Raw genomic sequence first — 21,358 nt, forward strand, 5'->3', positions numbered from 1 at the left:
TTATATCATTTCATTTGATTCGTCACATTATTTAAAGTGGTTCCCCACATCATTTAATGTGGCCCGTCACATTATTTTATAGTGTTCCGCCATATCGTTTGATATAGTCTGTCACATTATTTAAAGTGGTCTGCCACATCATTAATTGCGGTCCGCCGCATCATTTAATTTGGTCCGTCACATTATTTGAAGTGGTTCCCCACATCATTTAATGTGGTCGTCACATTAATCAAAGTAGTCCGCCACATCATTAGATGTGGCCCGTTACATTAGCTAATGCTAATTTGATATAGTCTGCCACCTCATTTAATTTGGCCAGCCACATCATTTATTGTGGTCTGCGACATCATTTATTTTGGTACGTCACATAATTTAATGTGGTCTGTGATGTCATTTATCGTGGTCCTCCACTTCATTTTATGTAGTCCACCACATAAATTAAAGTGGCCCTCTGAGGGGAGTCATAATAGCAATGTGGCCCTCAATAAAAAACCTGTGTGACACCCCCGTTCCGGTCTATCCTCTTTTTCTTCTCCTCCTCTTCATATGCCAAGTACTGATTGGTGATACCAGATATTTCGATTATATTTTTGGCCATTTTGTTAGCCCAGTAAAAGACATGACAAATATTGGCTATTTATAACTTTTAATGTGCATTTTTCCTATTGGAACACATTACATTAGTTTTTACAGAACACATTTTTGAATGAAAAAGCTCTCTGTTCTGCCACCTGATGGTTGTAGGGGAGTGTGCATGTCACATGTCTTAGGTGAGGGACCAGAAAAAGAGCAACTCAAAGTCATTTACGAGAAAGACAGTTTTTCCCGCCCAAAAGCGGGTCACCCGGGCCCCCTTGTGGAGCCAGGCTTAGAAGTAAGGCTCAATGGCAAGCGCCTGGCCCCATGAAGAGGAAACGAGGGTCCCCCCCTCCAATGGGCTCACTACTCAAAAGGCAGGGTCCTCGGAGGTCTGATCCTGGACCACAGAAGCTAGCTCTTGGGACGTGGAACGTCAACTCGCTGGGGGGTAAGGAGCTTGAGTGCCAGGTGGAGAAGTTCCGGCTGAATCTAGTCAAACCTAATTCAACGCACAGCAAGGGGTCTGGAACCGGTCCTCTCGAGAGGGGCTGGACTCTCTTCCACACAAATAGCGAGAGGGGACGGGCGAGGGTGGCGATACTCGTTGCTTGAAAACCGAGCATGAGGGTAATGGGGAGTCAACTATGCCACCAATAAGCATTTTAAAATATCTACAAAACACAAACAACATTTTATACACAATTAGTGACAGACAAAATTATAACATGTTATAAATACACTATTTCAGTTATTTTAAGTCCTCTATCAGCAATTTAGTATCTGGGCGCATTGATGCAATCTCACGCTACTTTCATCAACAACAGCATCGAGAGAGTTGTGTGTTTGCTGCCACTAATCATGGCAGAGAGACCACGACTACTTTGGAACAAAAGAGGATCTAGAACAGGGGTCACCAACGCGGTGCCCGCGGGCACCAGGTCGCCCGTAAGGACCAGATGAGTAGCCCGCTGGCCTGTTCTAAAAATAGCTCAAATAGCATCACTTACCAGTGAGCTGCCTCTATTTTTTAAATTGTATTTATTTACTAACAAGCTGGTCTTGCTTTGCTCGACATTTTTAATTTTAAGAGAGACAAAACTCAAATAGAATTTGAAAATCCAAGAAAATATTTTAAAGACTTGGTCTTCACTAACTGACAAAGAAACAGATTTGGTTTGGTTTGGTGTCCAGTTTAAAGTGTGACATGATTTATTTAAAAATTTGAGAGTTGACTTTTGTATTTTACATGAGTTATTATTTGTACAAACATGGTGCAAAGTAATTCATGATTTGTTAAAAAATGTTAGTGGCTAGCTAGTTAAAATGGGATATTGTGATTTCACAAGACTGTCTTAGAAGTGATCATTTGAAAATGTTCAATTTGAAAAATGTGCACTTAGAGAAAATATAAATAAAGTGTTGCATATTGATATTTATCTGTTTCTATATATATTTATTGTGAGAAATCATTAAGATGATCAGTGTTTCCACAAAGATAAATATCATTAATTATTAATAATAACAGAGTTAAAGGTAAATTTAGCAAATTGGCTATTTCTGGCAATTTATTTAAGTGTGTATCAAACTGGTAGCCCTTCGCATTAATCAGTACCCAAGAAGTAGCTCTTGGTTTCAAAAAGGTTGGTGACCCCTGATCTAGAACCTAGTCTCTGTTCAAATGTTTTATCACAAACTAAGCAAATAAATGGTTTTTCTCTGAGTATGTTTTTATGTGTCTTATCTGTCTTCTGGGCGACAAACTAAGTATTTCAACATGTTTTCTCCTGTGTATGTTCTCATTGGACATTTCATCAAGAATGTCTTTGACGGCGAAATTAACGACTGAAAGGGTTTTCTCCAGGGTGTATGACAAATGTGTTCAGTCAAAATGTGTCGATAAAAAGCGTTCGCTATGAATTGGAGGAGTACATTTACAACATGTCATGCTACCTTGAGAATAACGCATACTGCAAACAGATGTGTGTTATTTTTAACCCACGTGTTTCATTTTGTGTCGAGTCAAGTTGAGTTTGTTGGAAAAGCTTTTTCTACAAAATGAGCAAGTGAAGGGTTTTTCTCCAGTGTGTGTTCTCATGTGTTGAGTCAAATTTCCACTGTGAGAAAAGCTTTTACAGCAAACTGAACAATTAAATGGTCTTTCTCCTGTGTGTGTTCTCATGTGTACATGCAATACTCTCTTCTGAGAAAAGCTTTTACTGCAAACTGAACAAATAAATAGTTTTTCTCCTGTGTGTGTTCTCATATGTTGAGTCAAACTGCTCTTGTGAGAAAAGTTGTTACCACAAACTGAACAATCAAAAGGTCTTTCTCCTGTGTGTGTTCTCATATGTTGAGTCAAACTGCTATTTTGTGAAAAGTTTTTACCACAAACTAAACAATTGAATTGTTTTTCTCCTGTGTGGGTACTCATATGTTGAGTCAAATGGCACCGTTGGGTAAAGCTTTTACCACATACTGAGCAATCAAATGGTCTTTCACCTGTGTGCGTTCTCATGTGTTTAGCCAAACTACTATTTAGAGAAACGCTTTTGCCGCAAACTGGACAAATGCGTTGTTTTTCTCCTGCGTGTGATCTGATGTGTTGAGTCAACCCACTCTTGTGAGAAAAGCTTTTACCACAAAGTGAACAATAAAACGGTCTTTCTCCTGTGTGCGTTCTCATGTGTTGAGTCAAAGTGCTGTTTTTAGAAAAGCCCTTACCGCAAACCGTACACTTATATGGTTTTTCACCTGTGTGTGTTCTCATGTGTTGAGTCAAACTGCTCTTGTGTGAAAAGCTTTTACCGCAGACTGAACAATTAAATGGTCTTTCTCCCGTGTGTGTTCTCAGATGTTCTGTCAGACTGCTCTTGTGACAAAAGCTTTTACCACAATCTGAACAATCAAAAGTTTTTTCTCCTGTGTGTGTTCTCATGTCTTCAGTCAAACTGCTCTTTTTAGAACATTTTGTACCAGAAACTAAACAGCTCAAAGTTGTTTTACATTTCTTCTTTTTAAAGCAGTCGGCGTGTTTGTTGTCAGTGTGAGTCCTCATATCACCTTCACAGTCTGTATCGCTACTCAAAGTTACTTCAACCTCGTCTTCAGCCTCACTATCTGATAGTGAAGCTAAGAAGTTGTCCACTTGTGGTTTCTCTTCATCATCCTCAGTCTTCACAAAGACAACAGTCAGTGGCAACTTGGTGGTATCACCTTCCTCTGACCACTGAAGACACTCTCCCTCCTGAGTGATGCAGAGTTCCTCCTCTTCCTTTTTAATGTGAAGTAGCTGTGGAGTCTCCTGCTTCAAAGTGGAACTTCCTCCCTGCAGCTGCGGCGGAAGTCCTTCAGGATGACCAATCAGCTGCTGGACGTCTGAGGAACACAAACAAGTTCAATGTGTTAAATTATGATGCATGATATTTGTGTTGTTCATAGGGATGGTTCATAGGCAGTTGAATGATATTGATTCATTTCAGGTTGATCATGGTGATCAGCTGTTAGCGTACATTAACTTGATCCAACATGGCAAACATATCTGTTACAAGATAGTAGAAAATAGTAGGGATGCAACAGTACACGATGTAATCCTGCATGGGACAATCCGCCTTTGTGGACCGGGGTCCTGTATGTGTTTGTCTACGAGTGTTTGTGTATGTCTGTGTGTGTTTGTGTACGTGTGTGTGCGTGAGTGTGCCTGTCCATCCATCATGGCGAAAGTCAGGCTCCTCACAACATAATTGTCCAATCACTGTTGTGCCTCTTCCCCCTCACATAGCTGGAAGTGGAGCCCAGAAGAACAAAATAAAGACATTTGGCCAACATTAGCATAGAAGTTGAAACACAACTTTAAGAAGGAGCAGCGGCTTGAGGGACAGACTTTAGTCTCACTGATTGCTGGAGCTCACGTTGTGGTCTTTGCAATCATATGATGGATGATCAAAATGAACTGGAAACCTCATGTAAAAAAAATACAACATAAAGTAGCAAGAAACACGTCAATAACGAAGCAAAACATGTTCTAGACCAAAAATCACTTCATATTCTGTACTGCTCACTAGTGTTACATATCTGAGTTATTGTGCAGAAATATGGGGAAATAACTACAAATGTGCGCTTCATTCACTAACGGTGTTAGAATAATTGTTTCTAAATGATCACAAAAACTTTATGTTACATTGAGGGTCCGGTGAGAAGACAAAAGCCGTCTTTGAAACCTACCAAGAGTAAGGCTCGTAAAACTCCACTGTGTAGGGGGGAAAGCCGCATGAAGGTGTTCCTGTTTTCTCTCATGTATGGTAATCAACAGAAAGATATTGTTCTAATCAAAGCGGAGAGATGGCAGGATCTGCCCAATTTCCAGACGACCTCTTTTTGAAGTATTTTACGAACTCTTTTTGAACTATTTTATGGACCTCTTTTTGAACTATTTTATGGAACTCTTTTTGAATTATTTTACGAACCTTTGTCCTTTGGAAGCAGTGGTGGCCATGTGGGAGGGTCCAAAAATAAAAGAAGGAGGCGTGCAATCTTTTGGCAGAGCGTGCTGAGATACTGTACAAGGGAACAGTGTACAGATGACTCTCCTCAATATTGAGTCCAAATTGAATTCCTGTCTCTGTTTAATTATTTGCCTCTTGTCTTGTTTAATAGATGTCATCAGTGTTTGAACCTGACAAATGGTGTTACAAAGAATGTTGGATATAGAGAACATACCAACCCTTTATTTATTGAATCACAATTATTGAAATTCAACGACTTGGTGCATTTGCAAACATCTAAAATGATGTACAAAGAAAACTATAACCTGCTAGCCAAGAATGTGCAACAATTCTTCTCAACAAAAGAGGACAAATATAACCTTAGAGGAAAATCTAATATAAAACATGTGTATGTTTGTGCAACACTTAAAACCTTTAGTATATCAGTATGTGGAATTAAATGATGGCATGGATTAAGCAAAGAAATCAAACAGAGCACCAATATGATTCACTTTAAGAGACTGTTCAAACTACGAGTGTTCACTAAGTACACAGAACAATAATTATGATGAACATCTTGAACCCTTTCTTTTTTAGGTAAATATTTATGTATTTAATATTTGTTTATTTACTATGGTATATTATTTATTCATTCACTGTTCTGTTACAGAGAACAAGGAAATGGGATGAAATTGCTATGGTATGAAAAGGGGTAGGATTTAATAAGCTTAGCTTCTTCCTACTCCATTTCGGACGTGCTGTAATGAAACAACTGGAAATATGTGATGAATTACATTGCATCGTCTGCATGTTCCAAAAAAACTGGAACTGAACTGAACTGAACTGTGGTGTTCATTTTGTTGTGTAAAAATGTTTGTCTTAGTTATCGTCAACAACCTATTTGTCAACAAAGACAAAATGAATTGACGATTTGGTCGACGAATAAAAACAAGGCGAAAATGTTGACAGAGAAGAAATCCAATCATACTTAATTTTGTCTCCAGCTAGGCGGGTGGAACAAGTTAGGAATCTTTCCAATCATGGCAGCACACAGGAAAGAGGCACAGTAAATACTGGCGGGGATCCAATCAGAACATCAACTACAAACCCCAAAACCAGTGAAGTTGTCACCTTGTGTAAATGGTAAATAAAAACAGAATACAATGCTTTGCAAATTATTTTCAACTTCTGAAGTGTTCCTGAGCCCATGTGGTGATATCCTTTACACACCGATGTCGCTTTTTGATGCAGTACCGCCTGAGGGATCAAAGCTCACGGGCATTGCCGCGTACGTGCAGTGATTTCTCCAGATTCTCTGAACCTTTTGATGATATTACGGACCGTAGATGGTGAAATCCCTAAATTCCTTGCAATAGCTGGTTGAGAAAGGTTGTTCTTAAACTGTTTTGCTCAGGCATTTGTTGACAAAGTGGTGACCCTCGTCCCATCCTTGTTTGTGAATGACTGAGCATTTCATGGAAGCTGCTTTTATACCCAATCATGGCACCCACCTGTTTCCAATTAGCCTGTTCACCTGTGTGATGTTCCAAATAAGTGTTTGATGAGCATTCCTCAACTTTCTCAGTCTTTTTTGCCACCTGTACCATCTTTTTCGAAACATGTTGCAGGCACCAAATTCCAAATGAGTTAATATTTGCAAAAAAATAACAAAGTTTACCAGTTCGAATGATAAGTATCTTGTCTTTGCAGTCTATTCAATTGAATATAAGTTGAAAAAGATTTGCAAATCATTGTATTCTCTTTTTATTTATCATTTACACAACGTGACAATTTCACTGGTTTTGGGTTATGTACTAAGACAGAGTGTTTGCATTTTTCACCTGGAAACAAGACTATATTGTAGGGATGCAACGATAAAGGGCAATAATGACGACGGCGGCAAAACTCCCGGAGGTCGTATTACCCTTAGAAATTAAAGATATCCAAAAACTGAGATTGATGAATGCACTTTGATCAAATGACGGCAGACTTACCAGTGCCAGCTCGCTAGCTTAAATGCTAACATGAAAACAAGAGACAAACGTCTTTCCCCGTTAAACACAACATACCCCAATCATATTACTGTCTGAGCAACTAAGATGTTCAATTGTGCAAATTGAACCTACAAGCTGTGCTCTCGAAGCACGAAATTATGAAGATCGATCTTTCGTCAGAGGAAAAGAGAGGAGGTAGTTTAACGGTGCATTCAAGTACCGCTAAACAGAGTACGACAGACAACGCCCACCAGAAGTGATATATAATTAAAATACATTTGATTTGTTATGCACTTTTTGTTTGAATAAATCTTAAAGTGCCACAGTACAACATTTACAGCAAGTTTAGCTATTAAAACAGATAAAACACGAAGACTAAAACACTGAAACACAAGACTTGCAAAATAATGGCTTTTCGAACAATGTGTCTATTTATTTTAGCTATGTTTAAAAAGCTTTTTAAGCACATTTCACAATACTGCGATAATAATGATAGCAGTGATCATTTTGGTCACAATAACCGTGATATGAAGTTCTCATATCGTTACATACCTGCTGTATAAATACACACAACATTACAATAAGTCTTCTACGCCTGGAAGAAAGATGGACATATTTTACATTTGCAACGGCAGACAACAAGACACATCGTAAAGCGTGTGGCTCCATTTTCCCTGGTTAAAATACAACCAACTTGAAAAGCCATCTGAAGGCTAATCATCGTGACATCTACGCTACAGGAAGTAAGCCTAAACTAATATTTCCAAATGACTCATACTTTACTGAATTAAAGTTACTATTAAGGATAGTAGAGAAGGAGCAAGACTGTTTACTCAACCACTACTTTTGTAGTACCCATAGGCAAGCTTGCCCGCCAATCTAGAAGAAAACTAATTTGTTTCTTCATTGTGACCTTTTTATTCATATATCATTCAACGTTCATTTTTTTAAATGCTTCATTTTAGCTAAAATAATAACACATAATAAGGTTAGTGTGAAAGTTTCTATTTGAAATATGAATGGTCTTGTTGAGGAATTTAGTCAACTAAAACTAAATACTTTTAGAGGACTAAAATATGACTAAAACACATGTTCGTCAAAAGACTATGATCAAAACTAAACTGAAAACTGATGTCAAAATAAACACTGCTCTGAACGTTGATAGCTAACATTGTATATTCATTTTATCTACTACTTCGCTTGGTATTGACAGTCAAAGTTGCATCATATGTGAGAGATGACATCAAATGTGTAAGTGGGACAGTATTGACAGTCAAAGTTGCATCATATGTGAGAGATGACATCAGATGTGTAAGTGAAACAGTCAAAGTTGCTAAGAATGAAAGGTTAAGAATGAAAGGTTAATAATTAAAGGTTTATAGAAGATTCCATAGGAACTGCTTGGGGTCATTGTTGAGTCCACTTGAGGAAGAGTGGGGCAGTGATACAAAAACTGCAATTTCTTGTAATGAATAAAAAAATAAATAAAAAAACAAATGGCCTCATGTCCCAAACATGTTTTATGAGGAATACCTGGAATGTGAATATATTACAACTTATCATTTCAAAGATTTTGAAGAATAATATTTGTGTCTTGTATTCCTGTTAGCATTTAAGCTAGCTGGCTTGCTTCCTGGGTGAATGAGCAGCATCACCAATATAGAAAGTGTATCTGGAAAGTATTCAAAGCTCTTCACTTTTTCCGCATGTTGTTATGTTACAGCCTTATTTAATCACGCCTTATGAATTATGAATTATGATGTTGCACATTTATTCATTTGGTACAAAGATATCCTGGATGAAAACCAACGCTTCCCATCCAACTTGTACATTAAAAAAATAAAACACTTTTCACGTTGTCATTTTGCGGTATTGTGTGTAGAATTTTGAGGATAAAAATGAATGTATTCCATTGTGGAATAAAGCTGTAACATAACAACATGTGGAAACTGTGAAGCGCTGTGAATATTTTTCTGATGCACAGAACATGCTGATATTTATTGTGACATACATTTTGTCCACACGCCACATCACTAATTGTATTTACAAATGTTTTTACAGCATTTTTCCTCCATGATTGTGTTTTCAACGAAGTGTTAGGAAGAAAAAGCGAGGTAGGACTGTAGTGAGTCGAACTTGTCAAGGAAGTCAGTCTACATCTGAACAATGGAATGTTTGGCTGTTTGCAATGTTTTTTTCTGAAAATATATATTTACGGTCTAATATTCAACGATCCAAATATATATTTTGATTTGTAAAAACGGATAAAACTTTTGCATTCTTTCATCTCCTCTGATGTGAACTCCACTGCCTTCTTCAAGCTAACAATCATGGCGGCTCTTTCTTTACATTCTTCAACAAGGTCGGCTAATTTCTCATTAATGCTCATTTCGGGGCTCATGATAGTTTTCAAGTCACTCACCTTCATCTTTCGTCTTTATCTCCGTTGGTGATTTGCTGGAAGTTGGTGGCGCTGATTCTCTTTCATGTTCTCTTTTAGCGGACGTCGCCATCTTAGCATAGCAGTAGTCGTCCATCTTCTATCACGTCTTCAATCTTCACTTTAAATAACACTCCATCGCTCCAACCCTTGTGTTGTGGGCTTAAGAAAAAATAAATGTTTGAGAATCTAAATCGCTTTTAGGTGGTAAATCTGAATCTTTTTCGGTAAAGCTCAGTCCGCCATCTTCCTCGCCACCAATGTCTCTGGGCTGCTCGATTCGGTTGCGCATGCGCCGAAATTCAACTACTTCCGGTCCAAACACTTTTTATTTTATTTTATTTTATTTGTTTTATTATTATTTTTCTGTTGATAATTGTTGTTTTTGTAATGTTTATTGTGTCCTTCATGCTTTCTTGACAGGAATGTGACAATATGTGTGTGTTTCATTCGGACATCGTCTGTGTAAACTATAACTTCCGGTCTGAACACAATGAACCTCACTTGTCTGTCTTTAGTCTTCACACGCTTCACAAATGACTTATTTCTATCAGATTGGTCGATCAGATTGAATTTACTGTGATTTCTTGTGATATTGGACTGAGTACATTATTTTACTGTGACATAACAGTTCATTGCTGGGAAATATAAAAGTATCTTAACTGGTAAAGTCGTTTGTTTACAAATGTTGACGATATTTTACTGCGAAAAAATACTGTTAAATGCTGTGAAATCCTAGTATTTTTTCATAAGATCATTGTCATAAGAAAACTAGTTTTTCTACATGTAAAGCGACTTTGGGTACTTAGAAAAGCGCTATATAAATCCCAGGTATTATTAGTTTAAAAAATAAAACAAAAGCCCCATATTATGCATTAATTCTTCAATTTGTCTTTGACTGAAATAGTTGTTATGCTTTTTAAAATGTGGGACTTGTATAATCTGTTTTGTTGTCGTAATTTTTCATTACTATTTCAAAATAAAACGAAAAGTATTGATTAACATGACGACACTCTGGATGTGTGAACATCGGATTTTTTTAGGAGACAAAAGTTTTAACAGCATGACAAGAAAACGACGTTGTCAAAAAAAACAGAACCATTTCTTCTTTAAAATCAAAAAGTGTATTATTATGAATACTAAACAGAAAGTCCAGTCCAGAATATTTGGAGAAAAAAAAAATTCTTTATTTTTCAAGACGCATACTTGAGAAATATCCTGCATGAATTTGGACAGAATTGTGTCACGAACAAGTGTTGGGTTAATTACTGAAAACCAGTAACTAGTTACAGTTAGTAGTTACTTTATTTCAAAAGTAACTCAGTGTCAGTGCGGTATGGCGTAGTGGGTAGAGCGGCCGTGCCAGAAACCTGAGGGTTGCAGGTTTGCTCCCCGCCTCTTACCATCCAAATCGCTGCCGTTGTGTCCTTGGGCAGGACACTTCACCCTTGCCCCCGGTGCCACTCACACCGGTGAATGAATGATGAATGAATGAGTTGTAAAAATGAATGATGGGTTCTCACTTCTCTGTGAAGCGCTTTGAGTGCCTAGAAAAGCGCTATATAAATCTAATCCATTATTATTAGTATTATTACTAACTCAGTTACTTACACCAAAAAGTAATGCATTACTGTGAAAAGTAACTATTTAGTTGTTTTTTCTAACGCTCCCATTAATGCCCTTTTAGCCTTCATTTCAGTACTGTTATTGCACTGGAGAATAATACAATGTGATGATCAACTTCACATGCATTTGCATCACTGAACTCTGCTAAGCAATGTGCTCTACATACAACACACAAACAATGTGCTCTACATACAACACACAAAGACAAAGATATGTTTCAAAGGGCCAATTTATTTCAGGCCAGAACAAATTCACATAACTATTTTAAATAGCTGCAACATAACATACATAAGTAACAAACAGCATAATAACAACATAGCTGTAAACCTGTCTTCACCCAAGGAAGGGACACATGACATACACAAAGCCTAACCAGGCATTTTTTTCTCTCAAGGAATTGTGAAATAAAATCATGTCTTCAGGAGATCAACACTGTACTGAAGCCCAGAACACTCTACACATGTCCCCAGTTTTAGTTTAGAGATAAGGAAATATTGGCCTGGCCCACTAGGATCCCTCTTTATGTTTGTGAACTTTATAGTCTATACATTTAGAGTGATGTGATAATCAAACACTCTAGAAGTCTAGAATGAAGGAGTATATAAGAGAATTGACAGAGTGTATACCTTCAGTGCTGAATGATGCGCAGAGACAGAGTTTTGAGTGTTTTCTTTAGCTCGCTTTCCATGTTTATGTCCTAACTGTCCAGGCACTTGGAAAATGTTTTCCGTGCCATTTGCTGTTTGACGCCCGCTATCATGCTAATTAGCTGCCTGAAAGCGGGTGACTCCACTGGAGAAATAGCCTGCATGTCTTCTAGCACATACGCTGCAATGGCTCTATCAATGTTGTCCTGGCTGGCAGTCCCTCTGTTAAAATCCAGCCGCTGTTGCTTGGGTGATGGTGGAGGTGAAGTGTGTCTTTCTTTACTAGCTTTGTCGAAGCATGTTGCTTTTGTAGCTGTTTCAGCAGATTTGAATTGCTGTTTTGGGCAGTAGATAGGATCTTTGATCCAAGAAACAACTTACATTTAACTAAAAAAAAAGTTTCTTTGTGCACGACAAAAGAAAAGTAGTGAGAATATCTCCATGTTAACAAACTCGACTTCGGCATGGAGCGGCATGGCGTAGTGGGTAGAGCGGCCGTGCCAGAAACCTGAGGGTTGCAGGTGCGCTCCCCGCCTCTTGACATCCAAATCGCTGCCGTTGTGTCCTTGGGCAGGACACTTCACCCTTGCCCCCGGTGCCGCTCACACTGATGAATGAATGATGAATGAATGATAGGAGGTGGTCGGAGGGGCCGTAAGTGCAAACTGGCAGCCTCGCTTCCGTCAGTCTACCCCAGGGCAGACATTTGTAGCCTACCACCACCAGGTGTGAATGAATGATGGGTTCTCACTTCTCTGTGAGCGCTTTGAGTATCTAATAATAGAAAAGCGCTATATAAAATCTAATCCATTATTATTATTTATTATTATGATGTCTTGTTAGTAAACAAGACATCACCCCCAAACACACACACAGCGCGCCTCTTCTCCCCCTTGTGACACAGGAAGAATCAGAAGGACGACACTGCAACTCTCCAATAAAACACACTCAGATCTTCTCAGTTTCTAGCCGATACTACATAAAAAATAACGTAAAATAACGCAGTAAAACGTCATGTAGTAACGGTAACTGAGTTACTGAATATAAAAAATAACGCGTTGAGACTACTAGTTACCGCCGAAAATAACGGTGTTACAGTAATGCGTTCCTTTGTAACGTGTTAGTCCCAACACTGGTCACGAAAGTAGAATTTGTGAATACTTTTGACGTGTAGTTATTTCACGTTGTTTGTCATGAAAAATATTTGATGTTCAGTCCAAATCTTTTCAAAGTTAATATTAGAGAAGGAGCTTTAGAATTCAACCGTTTTTGGCGGACATGTTCTTTCTCACAGGTGTCAAACTCAAGGCACTGGGGCCAGATCTGGCCCGCCACTTTATTTTATGTGGCCCGCTACATAATTTGATGTGGTCCGACATGTCATTTAAAGTGGTCTGATATATCAGTGGTCCCCAAACACCGGGACTAATTGTAAATGATATGGCAGTCCACATTAAATGATGTGGAAGACCACATTTAATGATGTGACAGACTATATTAAATGATATGGCGGACCGCTTTAAAATAATGTGACGGGCCACATCAAATGGTGTGGTTACTGGTTCAATCCCCACCTTCTACCTGTCACACCACGGTGAGGGATGTCTTGTCTTGGTTTTTTTCTGTCTTGTGATTTTCATGTTTTATTTTGAAAAGTAACTCTCCTCTCGTTTCAGGTCACTTGCCCTTCCTTTTGTGTCATCAGTCTGACGTCATCCCTGTTCCCTGATTGTTTCCACCTGTTCCCTATTACCCTCATGTGTCTTATAAGCCCACTCCTTCCTTTGTTCTGTGCCAGATTGTTTCGTTCATTCGTACTTTCCAGCGTCTACGTCCATGTCCATGCCTTGCCTTGTAACCAGTCTATGTTCCATGTTCTTGAATCCCTTCGTGGCTATTTTGAGTTTTCCTTTTTCCTCCTCAGCAGAGTGATTTTTTGTTATTGACTTTATTCAGCCGAAGTGGTAAGTTATTAGTTAAATTCCTCAATTTTTGAGTGACTATTTTTGTTAAACTTTATTAAATAAGATAGTGTAGAATTGTTCATAGCTGTTGTTTATTCCTCCCGTTGGAGCGTTTTTTGTTTATACATTTTATAGCATTTACTGCGCCAATTATTAGTTCGTCTTTGGTTTTGTGTTTTCCTCCGTTCGGAGTGATTTTCAGTTGTTCCTATTTTTTGGAACCTTTTTCATCGAGTAGTTTTTTGGTTAATTATAGTATTGTATTCCTTGACTTTGGAGGTGAAAGGAAGCTGCCAAAATAAAAGCCTGTCAAGTTCCCTACTCTGCATCTGAGTCCAATCCTTTTACCAAGCCCTGACATTACCATCCTAGTCACGTCCGTTGTGTCCTTAAGCAAGACACTTCACCCTTGCTCCTGATGGGTTCTGGTTAGCGCCGTGCATGGCAGCTCCCGCCAACAGTGTGTGAATGTGTGTTTGTGTGTGAATGTGGAAATAGTGTCAAAGCGCTTTGAGTTCCTTAGAAAGGTAGAAAAGCACTATACAAGTACAACCCATTTACCATTTAATGTGGTCTGCCACATCATTTATTTTGGTCCGTCACATCATTTATTTTGGTCCGTCACATCATTTAATGTGGTCTGGGATGTCATTTATCGTAGTCCGCACAAGAAATTAAAAAAAAAAAAATTAAATTAAAAAAAATTCTAAAAAATTAAATCAACAGAAAAAACACAATATATACATTATATATCAATATAGATTAATATAGTCTGCAGGTATACAGTCCGTAAGCACACATGATTGTATTTCCTTATGAAAAAAATGTGTCCGTGGGACAAATTTTCAAGTGTTGACCAGTCCGCAGCTACAAAAAGGTTGGGGACCACTGTGTTATATAATTTCATGTGGTCCGTCACATTATTTTAAAGCGGTCAGCCATATCATTTAATATAGTCTGTCACATCATTTAATGTGGTCTTCCACATCATTTAATGTGGACTGCCATATCATTTACAATGGCCCGCCACATCATTTTTAAATTGGCCCGCGTTGTCATTTAAAGTGGTCTGCCACGTAATTTAACGTGGTCTGTGATGTCAATTAACCTGGTCCGCCACTTCCTGTTAAGAACCAGGAAGTGTTGACAGGGACTGTTGCTATCGTGCGGTTACCATGGTAGCCTCCTAAATTGGGTTCAGGTGTGAGCATGGACAGGGCGATTGGAGGACAAACCGTTTTCGACCGTGTCGTGTCGTGTCATGTGGTGACAACAATGCTGTGATAATGTGCCACTCAAGGTCAGCATACTTTGTTATACAACTTACACTTGATTTAATTTAGATAGCTTGGAATAAACGGATTGTCATATCCAAACACACAACTACAGTACTGGACATTCTATCATTTACACGCGTCAAACTGGTCAACACAGTCGGCCTCTGTATCACCCCAAAGGTAAAGGCTGTACAATAAGTCGAAAACTATAGTGTTCGTTCGTTTTGGAAAAGGACTAAGTTTGAATGTCAGTTAGACACACAGAAACACTTCAGAAGGAGAGAAGATCCAAATTAAACAAGGCAAGCAACATACAGAAACATATCATGGAGATGATGGAAAATGGAGAGGACAAAATGGAAGTGCAATCGTCTTTCACCAAATATCTCAATGTTGTAAAGGAAGCTGCAAGTGCACACAAATCCCACCGACCAATTCTACTTTCAGAGGACCAAATCAAACACGACATATGGTACAAAGCCAAATTGATCAATGTACATGAATTTATTGAGCATGTTAACACCTGGATAAAAACGCCAACCCTGGAAAATATTGAGGATTTGGATAACGAAATTAATCCAAATGACAGCATTTCTAATGTTACAAGTCACAAATCACATAGGAGGTCCGCCATGTCATTTAATATAGTCTGTCACAATATCTAAAGTGGTCTGCCACTTCAATTATTTAGTCCGTCACATCATTTAAAGTGGTTCACCAAATCATTAAATGTGGTCATCCACATTATTTAAAGTGGCCCGTCATGTTATTTAATATAGACTGCCACAACATTTAATTTGGCCCGTCACATTATTGAAAGTGGTCTTCCACATCATCACGGCGTGGCGAAGTTGGGAGAGTGGCCGTGCCAGCAATCTGAGGGTTACTGGTTCAATCCCCACCTTCTACCATCCTAGTCACGTCCGTTGTGTCCTTAAGCAAGACACTTCACCCTTGCTCCTGATGGGTTCTGGTTAGCGCCGTGCATGGCAGCTCCCGCCATCGGTGTGTGAATGTGTGTGTGTGTGTGTGTGAATGTGGAAATAGTGTCAAAGCGCTTTGAGTTCCTTATAAAGGTAGAAAAGCGCTATACAAGTACAACCCATTTACCATTTAATGTGGTCTGCCACATCACTTATTTTGGTCCGTCACATCATTTAATGTGGTCTGGGATGTCATTTATCGTAGTCCGCCACATAAATTAATGTGGCCCTCTGAGGGGAGTCATAATAGCAATGCGGCCCTCAAAAAAAAACCTGTTTGACACCCCCGTTCCGGTCTATCCTCCTTTTCTTCTCCTCTTCTTCATATGCCAAGTACTGATTGGTGATACCAGATATTTCGATTATATTTTTGGTCATTTTGTTACCCCAGTAAAAGACATGACAAATATTGGCTATTTATAACTTTTAATGTGCATTTTTCCTATTGGAACACATTACATTTGTTTTTACAGAACACATTTTTGAATGAAAAAGCTCTCTGTTCTGCCACCTGATGGTTGTAGGGGAGTGTGCATGTCACATGTCTTAGGCGAGGGACCAGAAAAAGAGCAGCTCAAAGTCATTTACGAAAAAGACAGATTTTCCCGCCCAAAAGCGGGTAACTCAGACCCCCTTGTGGAGCCAGGCTTAGAGGTAAGGCTCAATGGCAAGCGCCTGGCCCCATGAAGAGGAAACGAGGGTCCCCGCCTCCAATGGGCTCACTACTCAAAAGGCAGGGTCCTCAGAGGTCTGATCCTGGACTACAGAAGTTAGCCCTTGGGACGTGGAATGTCAACTCGCTGGGGGGTAAGGAGCTTGAGTGCCAGGTGGAGAAGTTCCGGCTGAATCTAGTCAAACCTAATTCAACGCACAGCAAGGGGTCTGGAACCGGTCCTCTCGAGAGGGGCTGGACTCTCCTCCACACAAATAGCGAGAGGGGACGGGCGAGGGTGGCGATACTTGTTGCTTGAAAACCGAGCATGAGGGTAATGGGGAGTCAACTATGCCACCAATAAGCATTTCAAAATATCTACAAAACACAAACACCATTTTATACACAATTAGTGACAGACAAAATTATAACTTGTTATAAATACACTATTTCGGTTATTTTAAGTCCTCTATCAGCAATTTAGTATCTGGGCGCATTGATGCAATCTCACGCTACTTTCATCAACAACAGCATCGAGAGAGTTGTGTGTTTGCTGCCACTAATCATGGCAGAGAGACCACGACTACTTTGGAACAAAAGAGGATCTAGAACCTAGTCTCTGTTCAAACGTTTTACCACAAACTAAGCAAATAAATGGTTTTTCTCTGTGTATGTTTTTATGTGTCTTATCTGTCTTCTGGGCGACAAACTAAGTATTTAAACATGTTTTCTCATGTGTATGTTCTCATTGGACATTTCATCAAGAATGTCTTTGACGGCGAAATGAACGACTGAAAGGGTTTTCTCCAGGGTGTATGACAAATGTATTCAGTCAAAATGTGTCGATAAAAAGTGTTCGCTATGTATTGGAGGAGTACATTTACAACACGTCATGCTACCTCGAGAATAACGTATACTGCAAACAGATGTGTGTTATTTTTATCCCACGTGTTTCATTTTGTGTCGAGTCAAAGCGAGTTTGCTGGTAAAGCTTTTACTACAAATTGAGCAACAGAAGGGTTTTTCTCCAGTGTGCGTTCTCATGTGTTGAGGCAAACTTCCACTGTGAGCAAAGCTTTTAAAGCAAACTGAACAACTAAATGGTTTTTCTCCAGTGTGCGTTCTCATGTGTTGTGTCAAATGGTTCCGTTGGGTAAAGTTTTTACCACAGACTGAACAATTGAATTGTTTTTCTCCTGTGTGGGTAGTCATATGTTGAGTCAAATGGTACCGTTGCGTAAAGCCTTTACCGCATACTGAGCAATCAAATGGTCTTTCACCTGTGTGCGTTCTAATGTGTTTAGCCAAACCGCTCTTGTGTATACTTTTGCTGCAAACTGGACAAATGCCTTGTTTTTCTCCTGCGTGTGATTTGTTGTGTTGAGTCAAAGCAGTCTTGTGAGAAAAGCGTTTACCACAAAGTGAACAATTAAACGGTCTTTCTCCTGTGTGTGTTCTCATGTGGTCAGTCAACTTGTTTCTAGAAAAGCCCTTATGGCAAACCGTACAATTATATGGTTTTTCGCCTGTGTGTGTTCTCATGTGGTGAGTCAAATTGGTACTGTGTGAAAAGCTTTTACTGCAGACTGAGCAATTAAATGGTCTTTCTCCTGTGTGCGTTATCGTGTGTCGAGTCAAACTGCTCTTGTGTGAAAAGCTTTTACCGCAGACTGAACAATTAAATGGTCTTTCTCCCGTGTGTGTTCTCAGATGTTGTGTCAAACTGCTCTTGTAACGAAAGCTTTTACCACAATCTGAACAATCTAAAGTTTTTTCTCCTGTGTGTGTTCTCATGTCTTCAGTCAAACTGCTCTCTTTAGAACATTTTGCACCAGAAACTGAGCAGCTCAAAGTTGTTTTACATTTCTTCTTTTTAAAGCAGTCAGCTTGTTTGTTGTCAGTGTGAGTCCTCATATCACCTTCACTGTCTGTATCGCTGCTCAAAGGTTCTTCAACCTCGTCTTCAGCCTCACTATCTGATAGTGGAGCTAAGATGTTGTCCACTTGTGGTTTCTCTTCATCATCTTCCGTCTTCACAGAGAGAATACTCAGTGGCAACTTGGTGGTATCACCTTCCTCTGACCACTGAAGACACTCTCCCTCCTGAGTGATGCAGAGTTCCTCCTCTTCCTTTTTAATGTGAAGTAGCTGTGGAGTCTCCTGCTTCAAAGTGGAACTTCCTCCCTGCAGCTGCGGCGGAAGTCCTTCAGGATGACCAATCAGCTGCTGGACGTCTGAGGAACACAGACAAGTTCAATGTGTTAAATTACGATGCATAATATTTGTGTTGTTCATAGGGATGGTTCATAGGCAGTTGTATGATTTTGATTCATTTCAGGTTGATCATGGTGATCAGCTGTTAGCGTACATTAACTTGATCCAACATGGCAAACATATATGTTACAAGATAGTAGTAAATAGTAGGAATGCAACAGTACACGATATAATCCTGCGTGGGATATAGTCCTGTGTGTGTTTGTCTACGGTTTCCCCCAGCTTGCAATATACTTGTGGCAGTAGGGCGTGGCCAATATGACTTGTTGTCGTATAGAAGTCATATAGATCAGTGGTCCCCAACCTTTTTGTAGCTGGGGACCGGTCAACGCTTGAAAATTTGTCCCACGGACCGGGGGGGGGAGGTTTTGTTTTTTTTCATAAAGAAATACAATCATGTGTGCTTACGGACTGTATCCCTGCAGACTGTATTGATCTATATTGATATATAATGTATATATTGTGTTTTTTATGTTGATTTAATTTTAAAAAAATAAAATAAAATAAAAAAAATTAAATTAAATTTCTTGCGTGGCCCGGTACCAATCGGTCCGCGGACCGGTACCGGGCCGCGGACCGGTGGTTGGGGACCACTGATATAGATGACTCTTTTACCTCGAGCAGTTCCTATGGAATCTTCTAGGAACCTTTAATTCGAAGCAACTCTGACTGTCCCACTTACACCTGATGTCATCTTTCACATGTGATGCAACTTTGACTGTCAATACTGTCCCACTTACACATCTGATGTCATCTTTCACATGTGATGCAACTTTGACTGTCAATACTGTCCCACTTACACATCTAATGTCATCTCTCACATCTGATGCAACTTTGAAGTCAATACTGTCCCACTTACACATTTGATGTCATCTCTCACTTCTGATGCAACTTTGACTGTCAATACTGTCCCACTTACACATCTGATGCAACTTTGACTGTCAATACTGTCCCACTTACACATCTGATGCAACTTTGACTGTCAATACTGTCCCACTTACACATTTGATGTCATCTCTCACATCTGATGCAACTTTGACTGTCAATACTGTCCCACTTACACATTTGATGTCATCTCTCACATCTGATGCAATTTTGACTGTCAATACTGTCCCACTTACACATCTGATGCAACTTTGACTGTCAATACTGTCCCACTTACACATCTGATGCAACTTTGACTGTCAATACTGTCCCACTTACACATCTGATGTCATCTCTCACTTCTGATGCAACTTTGACTGTCAATACTGTCCCACTTACACATCTGATGCAACTTTGACTGTCAATACTGTCCCACTTACACATTTGATGTCATCTCTCACATCTGATGCAATTTTGACTGTCAATACTGTCCCACTTACACATCTGATGCAACTTTGACTGTCAATACTGTCCCACTTACACATCTGATGTCATCTCTCACATCTGATGCAACTTTGACCGTCAATACTGTCCCACTTACACATCTGATGTCATCTCTCACATCTGATGCAACTTTGACTGTCAATATTGTCCCACTTACACATCTATTGTCATCTCTCACATCTGATGCAACTTTGACTGTCAATACTGTCCCACTTACAGATCTGATGTCATCTCTCACATCCGATGCAACTTTCACTGTCAATTCTGTCCCACTTATACATCTGATGTCATCTCTCACATCTGATGCAACTTTGACTGTCAATACTGTCCCACTTACACATCTGATGTCATCGCTCACATCTGATGCAACTTTGACAGTCTATATTGTCCCACTTACACATCTGATGTCATCTCTCACATCTGATGCAACTTTGACTGTCAATACTGTCCCACTTACAGATCTGATGTCATCTCTCACATCTGATGCAACTTTGACTGTCAATACTGTCCCACTTACACATCTGATGTCATCTCTCACATCTGATGCAACTTTGACTGTCAATACTGTCCCACTTACACATCTATTGTCATCTCTCACATCTGATGCAACTTTCACTGTCAATACTGTCCCACTTACAGATCTGATGTCATCTCTCACATCTGATGCAACTTTGACTGTCAATACTGTCCCACTTACACATCTGATGTCATCGCTCACATCTGATGCAACTTTGACTGTCAATACTGTCCCACTTACACATTTGATGTCATCTCTCACATCTGATGCAACTTTGACTGTCAATACTGTCCCACTTACACATCTGATGCAACTTTGACTGTCAATACTGTCCCACTTATGCTTCTGATGTCAGCAGTCACCCCCCCACCCCCCTCCCGGAAGGGGAAATATCTGATCCACTAAAGAATGTCAAATCTGGAACATTTTACATTCGTATGGCTGAATCCATAGATGTAAAAACCATAGCAGGTGCATTATACAGGTTGGTTATGTACATTTTTGTTGTATCGTTCAAATGTGTAGTAAACTCTGAATTAGTGTTAATTTTGTTGAC

General features: G+C 39.3%; 2 protein-coding genes across 2 annotated transcripts in view; both read right to left on the reverse strand.

Annotated features, from left to right (window-relative positions):
• The window catches only part of LOC133632085 (zinc finger protein 569-like), a 116,674-nt gene that overhangs the window by 71,209 nt on the left and 24,107 nt on the right, over window positions 1-21,358 (reverse strand). The window lies entirely within an intron of this gene.
• Window positions 638-21,358, reverse strand: part of LOC133632061 (zinc finger protein OZF-like) — a 37,377-nt gene continuing 16,656 nt past the window's right edge. Inside the window, exon 3 of the mRNA XM_062024301.1 lies at window positions 638-3,954. Coding sequence (XP_061880285.1) covers window positions 2,570-3,954 — 1,385 coding nt within the window. The 3' untranslated portion in view covers window positions 638-2,569. The remainder of the gene's footprint in view (window positions 3,955-21,358) is intronic.

This window comes from Entelurus aequoreus, linkage group LG17 (genome assembly GCF_033978785.1).
Source record: "Entelurus aequoreus isolate RoL-2023_Sb linkage group LG17, RoL_Eaeq_v1.1, whole genome shotgun sequence".
NCBI classification, from domain to species: Eukaryota; Metazoa; Chordata; class Actinopteri; order Syngnathiformes; family Syngnathidae; genus Entelurus; species Entelurus aequoreus.